Source organism: Pollachius pollachius (assembly GCF_949987615.1).
Source record: "Pollachius pollachius genome assembly, chromosome: 8".
Taxonomy (NCBI): Eukaryota; Metazoa; Chordata; class Actinopteri; order Gadiformes; family Gadidae; genus Pollachius; species Pollachius pollachius.
Window position 1 is genome coordinate 4,429,073 of NC_136941.1, and position 18,637 is coordinate 4,447,709.

Consider the following 18,637-nt stretch of genomic DNA (forward strand, 5'->3'; position numbering starts at 1 on the left):
ATGTGGTTAGTCCATGTCTAGTTGATGTGGTTAGTCCATGACTAGTTGATGTGGTTAGTCCATGTCTAGTTGATGTGGTTAGTCCATGACTAGTTGATGTGGTTAGTCCATGACTAGTTGATGTGGTTAGTCCATGTCTAGTTGATGTGGTTAGTCCATGACTAGTTGATGTGGTTAGTCCATGACTAGTTGATGTGGTTAGTCCATGACTAGTTGATGTGGTTAGTCCATGTCTAGTTGATGTGGTTAGTCCATGACTAGTTGATGTGGTTAGTCCATGACTAGTTGATGTGGTTAGTCCATGACTAGTTGATGTGGTTAGTCCATGTCTAGTTGATGTGGTTAGTCCATGACTAGTTGATGTGGTTAGTCCATGACTAGTTGATGTGGTTAGTCCATGACTAGTTGATGTGGTTAGTCCATGACTAGTTGATGTGGTTAGTCCATGACTAGTTGATGTGGTATGTCCATGACTAGTTGATGTGGTTAGTCCATGACTAGTTGATGTGGTTAGTCCATGACTAGTTGATGTGGTTAGTCCATGTCTAGTTGATGTGGTTAGTCCATGACTAGTTGATGTGGTTAGTCCATGACTAGTTGATGTGGTTAGTCCATGACTAGTTGATGTGGTTAGTCCATGACTAGTTGATGTGGTTAGTCCATGACTAGTTGATGTGGTTAGTCCATGACTAGTTGATGTGGTTAGTCCATGTCTAGTTGATGTGGTTAGTCCATGACTAGTTGATGTGGTTAGTCCATGTCTAGTTGATGTGGTTAGTCCATGACTAGTTGATGTGGTTAGTCCATGTCTAGTTGATGTGGTTAGTCCATGACTAGTTGATGTGGTTAGTCCATGACTAGTTGATGTGGTTAGTCTGAGACTAGTTTTGGTGCGAGAGGCTGTTCCCCCCCGCTGCACTAGGGGGCACCACGGCAGCAGCAGCGTTTCCCGCCTGGACGTCAGCGAAACCCATCCTCTGCCTCCTCTTCCTCTGCTCCGTCATCTGGAGAACACACACACACACACACACACAGTCAGTGTTTGTGTGTGTATGTGTGTGTGTGTGTGTGTGTGTGTGTGTGTGTGTGTGTGCGTGTGTGTGTGTGTGTGCGTGTGTGTGTATGTGTGTGAGCATGTGTGTGTGTGTGTGTCTGAGACAGTGTGTGTTTGTGAGCGTGTGTGTGTACGTGTGTGTGTGGGTATGTCTGTGTGTGTGTGTTTGTGTGTGTGTGTGCGTGTGTGTGTATGTGTGTGAGCATGTGTGTGTGTCTGTGTGTCTGAGACAGTGTGTGTTTGTGAGGGTGTGTGTGTGTGTGTGTGTGTGCTTGTGTGTGTGTGTGTGTGAGCGTGTGTGTGTGTGTGTGCGTGTGTGTTTGTGTTTACCTGCTCCTTCAGCTCGTTGAGCTGCGTGGTCAGGGTGGTCACCACCTTCATGGTGGACCCCAGCTTGTCCTGCAGCATCCTCATCTCGTTCTGCTCCCCGTCGCCGTCGGTAACCACCAGCGACATCGCCTGCATCCTCGGGAACCAATCCAGATTCTTGTTCTGGAAGCACACAGTGTTACCTTAGGGGGGGTATGTGTGTGTTTGCGAGTGTGTGTGTCTTTGTTTGTGTGTCCTTTTGTGCGTGTGTTTGTGTCTTGGTGTGTGTGTTTGTGTCTTTGTGTGGGTCTTTGTGTGTGTGTCTCGGTGTGTGTTTGTCTCGGTGTGTGTGTGTGTGTCTTGGTGTGTGTATGTGTCTTGGTGTGTGTCTTTGAGCGAAACTTTGTGTTTGCGTGAGTGTCTTTGTGTGTGTGCATTCTTTGTGGTTGTGCGTACGTGCGGGCGTGTAAGTGTGTATATGTCTGTGTGTGTGTCTTTGTGTGTGTGTGTGTGTGTGTGTGTGTGTGTGTGTGTGTGTGTGTGTGCACCTTGATCATGAGCCCCACGTAGCTCTCCGGTCCGGTGTAGTCCGTGCGGTTCTTCTCCCGGATCAGCACGATGAAGTACAGGTAGTTCCAGATGTTGTGCTCCAGCTTGATGTGCTCCTCGAACGAGACCGTCTTGTTGTCAAACTTGTCTCTCTCCAGACCTGCAGACACCAGAGTTCTGTGAGCTCCTCAAACCTCGGGTCCAGGGCGAACCCGTGGACGGAGACCATAGATATATACTGACTGGATATCTTCAAGCCTTCTTTTTAAGCCACTTTCAAGCGGGTTGGTTTCTGACGCACAGATGTATTAGTCAGGTATTGAGTTAGTTAGTTAGTTAGTTGGTTAGTTAGCTAGCTATTAAGCTGTATTCACTACATATGTATTAGTTAATTAGCTTGTTAGCTGATTCACTTTTCCCACAATGTGTTTTAGTGAATTAGTTAGCTACTTAGTTAATTAGCTCGTTAGCTTTACCCACCACAGACTCTTTCGTTTTTTTGATTGTTATCTAGTTGACTGTACCCACCACTGATGATGAAGTTATTTAGTTAGTTACCTTGCTGGCTTTACCCACCACAGATGATGAAGTTATTTAGTTGGCTAGTTAGTTAGCTGTGCCCACCACGGATGATTAAGTTATTTAGTTGGCTAGTTAGTTAGCTGTACCCACCACAGATGATGAAGTTATGTAGTTAGCTAGTAAGCTAGCTGTACCCACCACAGATAATTAAGTTATTTAGTTGGCTAGTTAGTTAGCTGTACCCACCACAGATAATTAAGTTATTTAGTTGGCTAGTTAGGTAGCTGTACCCACCACAGATAATTAAGTTATTTAGTTGGCTAGTTAGTTAGCTGTACCCACCACGGATGATGAAGTTATGTAGTTAGCTAGTAAGTTAGCTGTGCCCACCACGGATGATTAAGTTATTTAGTTGGCTAGTTAGGTAGCTGTACCCACCACAGATGATTAAGTTATTTAGTTGGCTAGTTAGTTAGCTGTACCCACCACAGATGATGAAGTTATGCAGTTAGCTAGTTAGTTAGCTGTACCCACCACAGATGAAACAGGTGGTCTTCAGGATCTCCTCTTTCCTCTGTTTCTCGCTCCTCAAGTCAGCAAAGGTGTCGATGATGACTCCGAAGATGAGGTTGAGAACGATGATGATGACGATGAAGTAGAAGAGCAGATCATACAGGACCCTGGCGGGAAACAGAGGCTCCTGGAGACAGAAACACACACTGTTACCCCCCAGCAGACCTCTGGACCCCAAACTGTCTGCACGGCCACCGACATGCTGGGCGGAGAGATGTGGAGATGATAGGAGGTGTATAGAGGTATAGTTGATAGAAGGTGTATAGAGGTATAGACGATAGAAGGTGTATAGATGTATAGATGGTAGAAGGTGTATAGACGTATAGATGATAGAAGGTGTATAGAGGTATAGATGATAGAAGGTGTATAGATATGGAGATTATAGAAGGTGTGTAGAGGTGTTGTTGTTAGAAGGTGTATAGATATGTTGATTATAGAAGGTGTATAGATGTAAAGATGATAGGTGTATAGATGTATAGACGATAGAAGGTGTATAGATGAATAGACGATAGAAGGTGTATAGATGTGTAGTCGATAGAAGGTGTGTAGTTGATAGAAGGTGTATAGATGTATAGACGATAGAAGGTGTATAGAGGTATAGACGATAGAAGGTGTATAGATGTGTAGTCGATAGAAGGTGTATAGATGTATAGACGATAGAAGGTGTATAGATGTGTAGTCGATAGAAGGTGTGTAGTTGATAGAAGGTGTATAGATGTATAGTTGATAGAAGGTGTATAGATGTATAGATGATAGAAGGTGTGTAGTTGATAGAAGGTGTATAGATGTATAGATGATAGAAGGTGTATAGATGTATAGATGATAGAAGGTGTATAGATGTATAGACGATAGAAGGTGTATAGATGTATAGATGATAGGAGGTGTATAGATGTATAGACGATAGAAGGTGTATAGAGGTATAGACGATAGAAGGTGTATAGAGGTATAGACGATAGAAGGTGTATAGAGGTATAGACGATAGAAGGTGTATAGAGGTATAGATGTAGAAGGTGTATAGATATGTAGACGATAGAAGGTGTATAGATGTGTAGATGGTAGAAGGTGTATGTGTAGACGGTAGAAGGTGTATAGATTTGAGATGATAGGAGGTGTACAGATATTTAGAAGACAGAAGGTGTATAGATATGTAGACGGTAGAAGGTCTATAGATGTGTAGACGGTAGAAGGTGAGGTACATTTTTGGAGGGTTTCCGTAGGACGTCCCCGACTCCGCCCCCGTTCCGGAGGCCGTGGTTCATCACCGTGACGATGCACATGAGCAGGGTGTCACAGGCCCGCTCGGAGCCCACCTCCTCTGAAACACACGCCGGGTCAGGGACCCACCTTCTCGGGGGTCTGTCTGCACTCATATCTCTAAGTATGTACGGAGGTGACGTAGTACTGATGACGTAGTACTGACGACGAAGTACTGACCCTCCACCTCCTGTAGGGTGGATCTATCTACATGTATATCTATATGCAGCTTTGGATGTAACTTATGGAGGTGACGTAGTACTGATGACGTAGTACCGATGACGTAGTACTCACCCTCCTCCCGTAGGGTGGATCTATCTACATGTGTATCTCTGTGTAGGTGTGTATGTGAACACGCGGGGGGTGGTACTGACCCTCCTCCTCCTGCAGGGCGGTGCTGGCGGCCCCTGAGGTGCAGCTCACCCCGTCTGAGGAGCAGGAGTTCAGGAAGTCCTGGGTGGCCTCGCTCTGGGGCGGACCTGGAGCCACACATCTACTTAGTACAGCTCTAGGTGTTATATCTCTACATCTACTTACTATAGCTCTACGTGTTGTATCTCTACATCTACTTACTATAGCTCTACGTGTTGTATCTCTACATCTACTTACTATAGCTCTAAGTGTTATATCGCTACATCTACTTACTATAGCTCTACGTGTTGTATCTCTACATCTACTTACTATAGCTCTACGTGTTGTATCTCTACATCTACTTACTATAGCTCTACGTGTTATATCTCTACATCTACTTACTATAGCTCTACGTGTTATATCTTTACATCTACTTACTATAGCTCTACGTGTTGTATCTCTACATCTACTTACTATAGCTGTACGTGTTATATCTCTACATCTACTTACTATAGCTCTACGTGTTATATCGCTACATCTACTTACTATAGCTCTACGTGTTGTATCTCTACATCTACTTACTATAGCTCTACGTGTTGTATCGCTACATCTACTTACTATAGCTCTACGTGTTATATCTCTACATCTACTTACTATAGCTCTAAGTGTTATATCGCTACATCTACTTACTATAGCTCTACGTGTTGTATCTCTACATCTACTTACTATAGCTCTACGTGTTGTATCGCTACATCTACTTACTATAGCTCTACGTGTTGTATCTCTACATCTACTTACTATAGCTCTACGTGTTATATCTCTACATCTACTTACTATAGCTCTACGTGTTATATCTCTACATCTACTTACTATAGCTCTATGTATTATAATCTAGATAGTGCATCTCTACAACTACTTACTACAACTCTACTTATTACAACCTAGATAGTGTATCTCTACAGCTTTATGAATGTTCTTAGTAATGCAGCTCTACATGGGACAACTCTGGGTGTTTTAGAGCTTACTAGCTATAGAGCTAGTACATTCTGAACTTCTACAAGTGGTTGTAGCTCTATATTTTGCAAGCTTAGTAGCAGGTAGATGTCGGGGTTACCGGGTAGAGGTCAGGTTACCCGGTAGGGGTCAGAGGTTAGCTGGTAGTGATCAGAGGTTAGCTGTTAGAGGTCAAGTTACCTGGTAGAGGTCAGAGGTTACCCGGTAGAGGTCAGATGTCACTTGGTAGGGGTCAGAGGTCACCTGGTGGAGGTCAGAGGTCACCTGGTAGAGGTCGGAGGTCCCCGGGTAGGGGTCAGAGGTTACCTGGGAGGGGCAGCAGGGGGTCCACCTCCATGATGAAGTCGTTCTTGAGGCAGAGGAAGCCCACGATGGAGAAGAGGTAGACCAGGATGAGGGCCAGCAGCGCCGTCAGCAAGATGGAGCGCCCGTTCTTCGTCACGCTCTTGATCACGTTGAACAGCGTCTCCTCCCGGTAGATCAGGTCAAACAGCTGCACACACACACACACACACACACAGGTTACACACACACACACACACAGGTCACACACGCAGGCCACACACACAAGTGGGTCACGCACACACACGCAGGTCCCACACACACACACGCAGGTAAACACATGGACACACACACACACCCACACACAGGTCACACACGCAGGTCACACACACACACAGGTCACACACATGCAGGTCACACACGCGTGGGTCACGCACACACACGCAGTCACACACACGCACACACACACACAGACGCGTGGGTCACGCACACACACGCAGTCACACACACACACACACACACACACACACACCCAGACACACACACACACCCAGCTCACACACACATAGATCACAGGTCTGTGGGTCTGGACTACATGGTGGGGGACCGAGCGTCTCCTACCAGAATGCTGTAGAAGAGCTCGTGGACGCAGAGGCCCAGGGTGGAGGTCAGGACGTAGGCCAGGTGGTAGATGAACTCCACGTCCATCACCATGGCCTTGTAGCCCATGATGAACGTCCCGTTGTTGCCCACGAAGCTCACCACAAACACCATCTTGTTGATCAGCTGCACGCAAAAAAAACATAACGAATTGCCCATGCCCAGGTGGTAGATGGGTAATGTAGTTTCTTACATTGACGTTATTTTATTTAAGGTTTATTTAAATAGAGACTGAATCGTAGATAAGCTTGAGACAGTGATCTGATGTTGGCATCATAGTGTTTTTAGCCAAAGTCAATTTACAACACTTGTCCCTAGTGGGGCTTTTTGTTAAAATAATAATACAGATTAACATTATTAAAAAGTGAGATAATGGAAATTGAAATGGAATAAAATGAAAAAGAAAGGATGCAAGTATGCGAGCAAGATTGTTGAAATAGCCACAATTTTGGGTTTCTTTCCCAGCAGTAAGAGAGCGTTCTCTATACCCAGATGGTAGATGGGTCATGTAGTTTCTTACATTGATGGTTCCCAGCACTATGAGAGTGTTTCCTATGCCCATGTGGTAGATGGATCGTAGGATGAGTGCCACGGTGAGCTGGCGCAGGCCGCCTCGCTGGCTCAGCAGGAAGAGCAGCGACAGGCCGGTCAGAACCCAGAACATCATCAGCAGCATGGAGTCGTCGATCGCCCCGGCTGAGGAGACCAGGAGGAGGAGTGAGGGAGGACACGCAGGAGTACTAATACTACTAGTACCTTGTGCAGAGTCCTAGAAGTACTAATACTACTAATAATACTACTAGCACCTTGTCCAGAGCCGTAGGGGTAATAGTTCTAATACTACTACCTTGTCCGGAGTCTGGGTAATAGTACTAATACTACTAGTACCTTGTCCAGAGTCGTAGGGGCAATAGTACTTATACTACTAGCACCTTGTTCAGAGTCGTAGGGGTAATAGTACTTATACTACTAGTACCTTGTCCCGAGTCGTAGGGGTAGAAGAAGGCGATGATGAGGTTGATGAATACGGCCAGGTTGAAGGAGATGGAGCCCCACAGGGTCATCCTCCGGGAGAACCAGAACAGCACCGGCATGCCTGGGGCCAAGATACATACTTTAATACATACTATAATACATACTATAATACATACTGGTACACATACTATAGAATACCACCAGCATGCCTGGGCAGTGTTGTGCCTGAACGCGTTCACTGAACGAAAGTTCATGAACTCGTTCATATTTTGGGCGAACGTGAACTGAACGTACTGTATTACTGCCTGATGAACGTTACTGTGAACTCGTTCATTCTGGTGTCAGTGAACGGCACGCTCACTCGGTTTAACTTCGTTCAATGGGGGGGTTATTTCTCTATCAACACGGCGGATGCGCGCGCAGATCGCCGTGTTGTTTGACCGGTTGCCATGGTAATCTCCGTGCGGTTAATTTGCAGTTGAGGTGTTGCCAGCTTACTGTTACATTAAACTGAAATCAGAAAATGTGGTTATATGCTATAGACCCTATAGTATCTGTCAAATAAAGGCTGGGACGAATTTCATATTATAAATATGTACACTTTATTTTGAAAGTATAGACCAGCGCGATTCCCATTGAAACAAATGGCACGGTGATTATTCTTCGAAACGAGAGCTGTTCAATTGTGGAAAATGAATTAAACTGTAATCAGACAACGCGGTTATATGCTATAGACCCTAGTGTATCTGTGATATAAAGGCTGAGACGAATTTCAAATTATAAATATGTACAATCCATAACGTTAGCTCTCTCTGGCTCATAGCTCAGCGGACTAGAATATCTCATAGAATCATTGCTTGTTGGCCGGAAACGGAAAGGGGGGCTGTTCACGTTTGGTTGTAGTCTTTTCGCTCGGTTCTCCGTCTCATCAGTAGGGCTAGAACCGAGCGAAAAGACTACAACCAAACGTGAACACTCCCCCCTTTCCGTTTCCGGCCAACGAGTAATGAGTCTTCCAACAGAAATCAATGGGATTTACAAAATGCGCTAAATGTGCAATAAAACACGATAGAAACCGTATTTCGCTACGATACTTGATTCAACCACTCTATATCATCCTAGACAAACCACAAAGGGGGCTCAATGTTCAAAATACCAGAAAAAACGAAAAGCTCACAGCAACATATTGAAAAAAAGAACTATGTACTAGTTCATTTTTTGGAACTGTGAACTTAGTTCAAAATTTTGAATTATGAACGTTTAACTGAACTAGTTCATTTTAAGATTTGTGAACTGAACTTTGAACTAGTTCACGAAGAAAGTGAACTTTCCCAACACTGTGCCTGGGGTCAAGATACATACTATAATACATACTATAATACATACTGGTACACATACTATAGAATACCACTGCCATGCCTGGGGACACGATACATACTATAATAAATACTATAATACATACTGGTACACATACTATAGAATACCACTGCCATGCCTGGGGACAAGATACATACTATAATACATACTATAATACATACTATAGAATACCACTGGCATGCCTGGGGCCAAGAGACATACTATAATACATACTATAATACATACTATAGATACATACTGGTACACATACTATAGAATACCACTGCCATGCCTGGGGTCAAGATACATACTATAATACATACTATAATACATACTATAGATACATACTGGTACACATACTATAGAATATCACTGGCATACCACTCCATCTTGCCGTAAATATGACTAGTAGTAGTTATATCTTAGGAGTAGCAGTATAACTAGTAGTACTGGGTATAACTAGACGTGTTCTTACTGCGGAGCTTCTTCTGCCACTCCATCTCGCCGTGCAGGAAGGACGCCTGGTCGAAGAAGTGCGTGACCTTTGACCCCTGCTCGTCCTGCTCAGTGGTGTTGAACACCCTGAACTTGGACTCCTCCGTCAGGTACTCACAGATGGGGTGGACGGGGAACACGATCTGCTCCATGCTGCGGTCGTCACGCACGATCTGGAACACACACAGTACTGCTGTAGTACTATAGTACAGCTGTAGTACTAACACATAGTCCTACTGTAGTCCTAAGACAGCTATAGTACTATAGTACAGCTGTAGTACTATAGTACAGCTGTAGTACTAACACATAGTCCTACTGTAGTCCTAAGACAGCTAAAGTACTTACACACAGTACTGCTGTATTATTGCTACAGCTAGAGTACTAACACACATTACTACTGTAGTACTGGGACAGCTAGAGTACTATAGTACAGCTGTAGTACTAACACATAGTCCTACTGTAGTCCTAAGACAGCTAAAGTACTAACACAGAGTACTGCTGTATTATTGCTACAGCTATAATACTAACACACATTACTAGTTAGTACTAGTTAGTACCTCTATCTGGGCGGTGTGCTGGTCGTAGTAGTACTAGTTAGTACCTCTATCTGGGCGGTGTGCTGGTCGTAGTAACACTAGTTAGTACTAGTTAGTACCTCTATCTGGGCGGTGTGCTGGTCGTAGTAGTACTAGTTAGTACCTCTATCTGGGCAGTGTGCTGGTCGTAGTAGTACTAGTCAGTACTAGTTAGTACCTCTATCTGGGCGGTGTGCTGGTCGTAGTTGTACTAGTTAGTACCTCTATCTGGGCGGTGTGCTGGTCGTAGTAGCACTAGTTAGTACTAGTTAGTACCTCTATCTGGGCGGTGTGCTGGTCGTAGTAGCACTAGTTAGTACTAGTTAGTACCTCTATCTGGGCGGTGTGCTGGTCGTAGTAGCACTAGTTAGTACTAGTTAGTACCTCTATCTGGGCGGTGTGCTGGTCGTAGTAGCACTAGTTAGTACTAGTTAGTACCTCTATCTGGGCGGTGTGCTGGTCGTAGTGCTCCAGGGGGTCCGGCTCTGCCACAGCGGTGGGCGTCTTGGCCTTCAACATCTGGGAGAGGGGCCGGTTGTTCAGGTTCAGCTGAGGGAGACACATCAGACAGACAGGTTAGACCAGCACATCGTCAGACAGACAGGTTAGTCCACCGCATCAGACAGACAGGTTAGACCGACACATCAGACATGTTAGTTTACCACATCAGACAGACAGGTTAGACCGGCACATCGTCAGACAGACAGGTTAGTCCACCTCATCAGACAGGTTAGTCTACCACATCAGACAGACAGGTTAGACCGGCACATCGTCAGACAGACAGGTAAGTCCACCTCATCAGACAGGTTAGTCCACCACATCAGACAGACAGGTTAGACCGGCACATCGTCAGACAGACAGGTAAGTCCACCTCATCAGACAGGTTCGTTTACCACATCGTCAGACAGACAAGTTAGACCTGCACATCAGACAGGTTAGTCCACAACATTGTCAGACAGACGCGTCAGCAGGAGGACATCAGTACCATGGAGGAGATGCTCTCATCGTCCTGTTGGCTCTTCTTCAAAGACTTCAGCAGAGTCAGAAGCACCTTGTTGTGTCTGGCCAGCTACACACACACACACACACACACACACACACACACACACAAAGACACACACACACACACACACAAAGACACACACACAAGCACACGCACACACACACACACAGTGAATGAATTATCCCCATTAAACAAACAACATTGCTGAGATGTACAACCAGCCAATAGTGAAGCAGGGAGCCAGTAGCCAACCAATCAGGTCGTACCTGTAGTGCAAGGATGTAGATGTTGTGTCCCACCTCGCGGGGTGAGACCTCTCCCCCCTCAAACTCACTCTCCTGCTGGTACGCCTTCTTGATCACATCCACCTACACACACACACACAGTGTATAAAGTTACAGTAATATAGTTAGGTATGATATGGAAAATAGATATAGGGTATTGTTTATAGTTAGAGTAATAGATATAGGTTAGTATAAATAGTTATAGTGCTATACTTGGTGTGATATATTTAATAGATATAGGGTAGATTTATATTTATAGTAATAGATATACGGTAGTGTTATAGTTAAAGTATATAGTTAGTAATAGATGTATGGTAGTTTTATAGTTATACTATATAGTTAGTTTAAGATATAGGACAGAGTTATAGTTAAAGTATATAGTTAGTAATAGATGTATGGTAGTTTTATAGTTATACTATATAGTTAGTTAAAGATATAGGGCAGAGTTATAGTTAAAGTATATAGTTAGTAATAGATGTATGGTAGTTTTATTGTTATACTATATAGTTAGTTAAAGATATAGTGCAGTGTTATAGTTATAGTATATAGCTAGTGATAGATATAGTGTTCTGACCAGCTCACGAGGCCGCAGGTTGAACAGGATTCTTTCTGCGTTCTCGCTGTCATGACGACTCTCCATCAGCGCCAGCAGCAGCTTGGAGGCGTTGTCCTGGTAACCAGAGGGCACACCATGACAACCAATACCCATACAGTATGCAGCTACAGTACAGTTAGCATACCTTTAGCTCCAGCACCATGTCAATGCTAGATACAGTATGGTTAGCATACCTTTAGCTCCAGCACCACATTCATGCAGATACAGTGCGGTTAGCATACCTTTAGCTCTAGCATCACGTCCATGCAGATACAGTGCGGTTAGCATACCTTCAGCTCCAGCACCATGTCCATGCGGTAGCGGCAGAGCGGGCTGATGTCGTTGAGGATGAGCGCCGTGATGATGTCAATGCCGTTGCACTCGTTGGTCACGATGCACGTCTGAAAAACACGCACAGGTTAGCCGGCGACCGCTGACCTCTGACCTTGTGACCCCTGAACCCTGATCTGTGACCCGAGGCGGGCGCGGGGCTGACCTGGTTCTCCTGGCAGGGGCCCTGGCAGTACTCGGTGAGGGTCTCCAGGCTCTGGGTGATGAGGTGGACGTTGGACTCGTTGATGTAGAGCCCCAGCAGCCCCAGGCCGCCAGTGGTGCTGCCGCACATGATGTCCAGGAACTGCAGCGTCTCGCACACCAGGTTGTAGTTGGTCTTGTTGTTCTGGCAGCGCAGGAAGTTCTGCACGGGGGGACACCGGTTATCGTCCGCCAGCTAGTGGGTCAGGGAGCTGCTAACCAGCAGGTCCTGGTGGTGGTTTTGTTTGGTCTGTTAGTTAGTGAGAAACCTGGAGTTTGTGGTTGTGGGTTTGTTGGTTAGTGAGTGAGTTAGTTAGCTAGTAGTACTACTAATCAGTAGGTTGTGGTTGTGGTTTTGTTAGTTATCAAGTTAGTTAGTCAGTAGTAACACTTACCAGCAGGTACTGGTAGTGGTTTTTGAGTTAGTGAGTAACCTGTAGGTTGTGGTTGTGGTTAATTAGTCGGTTAGTTAGTTAGTTGGTTAGTTAGTATTACCACTAACCTGTAGGTCGTGGTTTGGGTTAGTTAGTTGGTTAGTTAGTATTACCACTAACCTGTAGGTCGTGGTTTGGGTTAGTTAGTTGGTTAGTTAGTAGTACCACTAACCTGTAGGTCGTGGTTGTGGTTAGTTAGTTGGTTAGTTAGTAGTACCACTAACGTGTAGGTCATGGCTGTGGTTAGTTAGTTGGTTAGTTAGTATTACCACTAACCTGTAGGTCGTGGTTGTGGTTAGTTAGTTGGTTAGTTAGTAGTACCACTAACCTGTAGGTCATGGTTGTGGTTAGTTAGTTGGTTAGTTAGTAGTACCACTAACCTGTAGGTCTTGGTTGTGGTTCTCACAGAGCAGCTGGAGGAAGCGGAGGATGGGTTTCATGATGGTCACCACCGGTCCCATCTCCGCCTCCACCTCCTGCTCCGCTATTGGCTGGGCTGCCAGGGAGGCGGGGCCTGCCATGGTAGGCGAACCGGCCAGTAAGGATGGGTCTGGAATCCCCATACCTCCAGAGCCTTTAGAAAGAGAGATTCATCCATTCATCTAATTGTCATGGAGAGAGATTCATCCATTCATCTAATGGTCATCTACTACACCTGCAACAGGTGTAGTAGAGGCTCTAGTTAGAGGCTCTACACCTGTACAGCCTCTAACTAGAGCCTCTCACCTCCACCCCTCCCCTCTAACGAGAGCTCCTCACCTCCACCCCTCCCCTCTAACTAGAGCTCCTCACCTCCACCCTCCACCTCCTCTAACTAGAGCCTCTCACCTCCACCCTCTCCTCTCTACCTCCACCCTCTCACCTCCGCCCTCCATCTCCTTGTCGTTGGCCTTGATGCTCATCTCGCCCACGTTGACGGTCACCGTGGCCTTGATGTCCACCTGGGCCTCCTTCATCCGGTCGTGGAGGACCTTGAAGAACTTCTCTGACTTGTTGTCGCCCATCATCAGCTTGTAGAACGAGTTCTGACGGATAGGAAGAGGAACACTGAGTTTATGTGTACAATACCGGGGTTATACTCAAGATATATATAGATAAGGATACATATATATACCTCAGATGTTCATAGTCCAAAACAGGTGTTTGTCTATACTCAAGATAGATATAGATGCATATACCTCAGTTGTGTATAGTACATTACAGGTCTACACTCTAGATAGATATAAATATATACCTCAGCTGTGTTATTGTATAACACCGGTGTATCTTGTATAATCCAGGTGTCTATAGTATAGTACAGGTGTAATCCAGGTGTAATCCAGGTATAGGTATTATAATCCAGTTGTAAACCAGGTGTAGGTAGTATAAACCAGGTATAATCCAGGCGTATATAGTATAGTACAGGTGTAGTCCAGGTGTTATCCAGGTGTATGTAGTATAATCCAGGTATAATCCTGGTGTAATCCAGGTGTATATAGTATAGTACAGGTGTAATACAGGTGTATTAGGTATAATCCAGGTGTATATAGTATAGTACAGGTGTAATCCAGGTGTATATAGTATAGTACAGGTGTAATCCAGGTGTATTAGGTATAATCCAGGTATAATCCTGGTGTAATCCAGGTGTATATAGTATAGTACAGGTGTAGTCCAGGTGTATTAGGTATAATCCAGGTGTAATCCAGGTGTAATCCCTGTGTATGTACCTGTATCTCGGTGTTGCCTCCCTCCAGCAGACAGATGGCCAGCTGGATGCTCTCCTGGAAGATCTTGTCGTTCTTGGTGCTCATCACCAGGTCGATGAAGAGCCTTGTGCCCCCCTCCCGGTCCAGACGACACTGGATCGCTGCTATGGCCGGCCAGTCCCTCTCCTGCTCCCCCACTGCACACACACACACACACACACACACACACACACACACACACACACACACACACACACAAATTTGTTATCTAGCTGGCTAGCCCCATTACACAGCTAGCACCATGTAGCATGTGGGTAGCCAGCTAGCCCATGTAGCACCATGTAGCATGTGGGTAGCTGGCTAGCCCATGTAGCACCATGTAGCATGTGGGTAGCCGGCTAGCCCATGTAGCACCATGGAGCATCATGTAGCAGGAGGTACCTGAGAGCCCCAGGTCGACCAGCTCGCTCTTAGGGGTGCTCTTCCTGTTGGGGTACAGGTAGTTCTGCACCAGCACCTTCCGCAGGGCCGTGCCCTGCAGCGCGCGGCAGAGGGGGGTCGTTAGTAAATTAGTTTGTTAGTTAACAGGTCAACGATGGTCAGAGTCTAGTGAGCGGCGCTGACCTTCTCGTCAAACTCCAGCGTCCTGATGAGCATCTCTTGCAGCGTCCGCAGGACCTTGATGCACAACTTCTCCTCAGACGACATGAGGGCCATGGTGTGTTGAATCAGCCTACACACACACACACACACACACACACACACACACACACACACACACACAGGTACAGACACACACACACACACACACACACACACACACACAGGTACACACACACACACAGGTACACACACACACACAGGTACAGACACAGACACACACACGCACACACACAGGTACAGACACACAGGTACACACACACACAGGTACAGACACACACACACACACACACATACAGACACACAGGTACACACACACAGACACACACACACACACACACACACACACACACACACACACACAGTACTGGAGTTTAACTAGCTGGTTATTTAACTGATGGACTTCCTAGCTAGTTAACTGGTGAGCACCATGGTTAGTTAACTGGTTAACCGGTGAGCTCCCTGGTGAGTTAACTGGTTAGCCCCCCCCCCCCCCGGTTAGTTAACTGGTGGGCTCCCTGGTTAGTTCACTGGTTAACTGGTTAAGCGGTTCCTACTTGGAGATGAAGCCGCCGGCCTCACAGCGCTGCCGCACTTCGGTGCCCTCCAGGAAGAGCAGCTCCGGTTGGTGGAGGACGTCCACCAGCACCGAGAGCTCCGCCTCCACCAGGGGCTTCAGACGCTCCTCCAGGGTCACGATGATGTCCTGACACATGCACGCGGGCAAGCAGGGAGCACGTATACGCACACACACACACACACACACGCACGCGCACACGTGCATACACAAGCACACACACACAGACACACACACAAACACACATGCGAATACACGCTCACGCAGGCACACACACGTACAAGTACATGCACATACACACACACATAAACGCACACGCAGGCACGCACACCCACACACGTGCACAAACACACGCGTGCACACAAACAAACATGCGTACACAAACACATGCGTGCAGACACGTACGCACACGCACAGACACATATATAGTTTGTAGAGTTGGTAGTATAATATATCTATATTATAGAACGATAACATAGATGTATCATCATAGGGGTGCACCTACCTGTAGCTTCTCGATGATGTTCTTGTAGTCCCAGGGGTTGCTGGGAGTTGTAGGCCGTATGCCGCGGGTGGAGGACTTGTAGTTGGGGTTGGAGCGGGAGAGGGAGTTGAGGGTGGAGCTGGAGAGCATGATGCTGATCTGGCCCTCCAGGTCCAGGGGCAGGGTGATGCTGCGGCCCTTAGCTACAGCAACAGGAGACGGAGCGTTACCATGCGACCCCTCTGAGGTTTACTACCATCTATGTCTATAGATCTATAGATATAGATAGATGTATAGAAAGATATACTGTACACTACTACAGAGAGACAGAGACAGAGACATAGAGAGACAGCGAGAGAGAGAGAGAGAGAGAGAGAGAGAGCGAGAGAGAGAGAGCGAGAGAGCGAGAGAGAGAGAGAGAGAGAGAGAGAGAGAGAGAGCGCGAGAGAGCGAGAGCGAGAGAGAGAGAGAGAGAGAGAGAGAGCGAGAGAGAGAGAGAGAGAGAGAGAGAGAGAGAGAGAGAGAGACATAGAGACAGGGAGAGGTAGACCAGTACCAGTGAGGGCCAGGGTCCTGATGCAGGACTCCACGATGCCCCTGTGCTGCTGCTGCAGCCAGGGACAGTCCAGCAGCCGAACACTGGACTGCATGAGTTGGGTCACGATGGTGTGGTGGGTCTGGGCGAGAGACAACCGGTCGGAGTGGTGAGAGAGAGTGAGAGTGGGGAGAAAATATGAGGAGGTAGGGAGGTGCTCACCTGTAGGGAGTTACCAACTTGTAGGGTACTCACCTTTAGGGTACAAGTACTAACCTGTAGGGTACAAGTACTAACCTTTAGGCTACAGATACTAACCTGCTACAAGAACTAACTTTTAGGGAGGTGCTAACCTGTAGGCTACAAGTACTAACCTGTAGGCTACAAGTACTAACCTGTAGGCTACAAGCACTAACCTGTAGGCTACAATTACTAACCTGTAGGGAGGATGTGCTCACCTGTAGGCTACAGGTACTAAACTGTAGCCTACAGGTGCTAACCTGTAGGCTACAGGTACCTGTAGGATAGAGTTGCTCACCTGTAGGGAGGTGCTGTTCTCGGAGAAGGGGGAGCTGAAGAAGGCGGTGATGGTATCGAACACCACGTGGATGAGGTACTTCTCCAAGATCGGGTCGGTCAGACGCTTCTCGCGCTTCAGGCACACCTGAGGAGAGGAGGAGGAGGAGGAGGAGGAAGAGGAGGAGAGGAGGAAACTTTTAATGCCAATCAAGACCATGTTGTTCCAATAACTTGAATAAAACTTCAATAGAGTGAGAGGAGGAGAGGAGATGATGACTAGAGGGAAGGAGGTTGGTGAGGAGGAAGCTGGCAGGGAGCGGAGGAGGGTGGAAAGGGGAGGAGGAGAGAGGGGAGGAGGCGCTATCTCCAGCAGGACCCACCCTGGCCATGTCCACGGTGAAGTCCTCGAAGAGCTGCCAGATGTGGTTGGAGGTGTAGATCTCCTTCATCTCAACCTCAGTGTCCACGTAGCAGTGGTTCACAAAGTTCACGTAGGCCACCTTCACCTGGAAGCACACACATCTAGATCTAGATACATACATGTAGATAGATCTAGATCTATCTATAGATCTAGATCTATCTATAGATCTAACCAGAGAGAGAGAGAGAGAGAGAGAGAGAGAGAGAGAGAGACATCTATATCTCGACATATCTATAGACATATATCTATATGTATTTATGTGTATATAGATTTATATAAGTATTTCTATCTCATTTCTATCAGTCCACCTCTGTAATGCAGTCGTCGTGGGTGACCACTCGGACCACGTCCTCTAGGGGCAGCAGAGAGGTGCACTTGATCTCCGTGTAAACATTCTTCCCCTCCGCACACGCAGCCAGCAGCTCCACCAGGGAGATGTGGTACCTAGAGGGACAGACAGGTGGAGAGACGGACAGGATGAGAGACAGACAGGATGAGATTCAGACAGGCAGGTCGAGAGACAGATAGTTAGTAGCTCTACCAGGGACATGTAGTATCTGGAGAGACAGACAGGTATGGAGATAGACAGGTAGAGAGACAGGTAAAGAGAGAGACAGGATGGACCACAAACAGGCAGAGAGACAGGTAGAGAGAGACACCAGAAAGCTGTTCAGGTTGAACATGTTCTACATATTCAAGCGTCTTCAATGTAAAGTGAAAGGCCTGAACATGATGATCAGCTGGACTCTGGGAGCGGCTCTCTACGCGTTCGCTCTCGAGCCACACTCTATACACAGGGATTTGACTCTGCAAATCCATTCTAGTCAAACCAAAGACGCAAAACACATGCAAAGCAGGGTGAATTATTATTCAAATGTTCAACCACGCTTGGAATCACACCAAACACCAACAGACCAAACCAAACCCTCACAGAGCT

At 46.4% G+C, this 18,637-nt stretch overlaps 1 protein-coding gene across 1 annotated transcript in view; it reads right to left on the reverse strand.

The window, feature by feature from the left end:
- Positions 1-750: 750 nt before the first annotated feature.
- Positions 751-18,637, reverse strand: part of itpr3 (inositol 1,4,5-trisphosphate receptor, type 3) — a 43,364-nt gene continuing 25,477 nt past the window's right edge. The window contains exons 33-60 of the mRNA XM_079742125.1: positions 18,009-18,144; positions 17,660-17,785; positions 17,299-17,424; positions 16,782-16,902; positions 16,247-16,428; positions 15,722-15,870; positions 15,129-15,237; positions 14,946-15,039; positions 14,526-14,701; positions 13,682-13,844; positions 13,200-13,393; positions 12,348-12,548; positions 12,142-12,252; positions 11,831-11,926; positions 11,239-11,340; positions 10,955-11,038; positions 10,408-10,518; positions 9,375-9,567; positions 7,545-7,664; positions 7,089-7,264; positions 6,530-6,694; positions 5,933-6,119; positions 4,636-4,740; positions 4,204-4,322; positions 2,969-3,134; positions 1,912-2,072; positions 1,385-1,546; positions 751-1,004 (exon numbers count right to left, since the gene is read on the reverse strand). Of these exons, the coding sequence (XP_079598251.1) occupies positions 882-1,004; positions 1,385-1,546; positions 1,912-2,072; positions 2,969-3,134; positions 4,204-4,322; positions 4,636-4,740; positions 5,933-6,119; positions 6,530-6,694; positions 7,089-7,264; positions 7,545-7,664; positions 9,375-9,567; positions 10,408-10,518; positions 10,955-11,038; positions 11,239-11,340; positions 11,831-11,926; positions 12,142-12,252; positions 12,348-12,548; positions 13,200-13,393; positions 13,682-13,844; positions 14,526-14,701; positions 14,946-15,039; positions 15,129-15,237; positions 15,722-15,870; positions 16,247-16,428; positions 16,782-16,902; positions 17,299-17,424; positions 17,660-17,785; positions 18,009-18,144 (3,958 nt within the window). The 3' untranslated portion in view covers positions 751-881. The remainder of the gene's footprint in view (positions 1,005-1,384; positions 1,547-1,911; positions 2,073-2,968; positions 3,135-4,203; positions 4,323-4,635; positions 4,741-5,932; positions 6,120-6,529; positions 6,695-7,088; positions 7,265-7,544; positions 7,665-9,374; positions 9,568-10,407; positions 10,519-10,954; positions 11,039-11,238; positions 11,341-11,830; positions 11,927-12,141; positions 12,253-12,347; positions 12,549-13,199; positions 13,394-13,681; positions 13,845-14,525; positions 14,702-14,945; positions 15,040-15,128; positions 15,238-15,721; positions 15,871-16,246; positions 16,429-16,781; positions 16,903-17,298; positions 17,425-17,659; positions 17,786-18,008; positions 18,145-18,637) is intronic.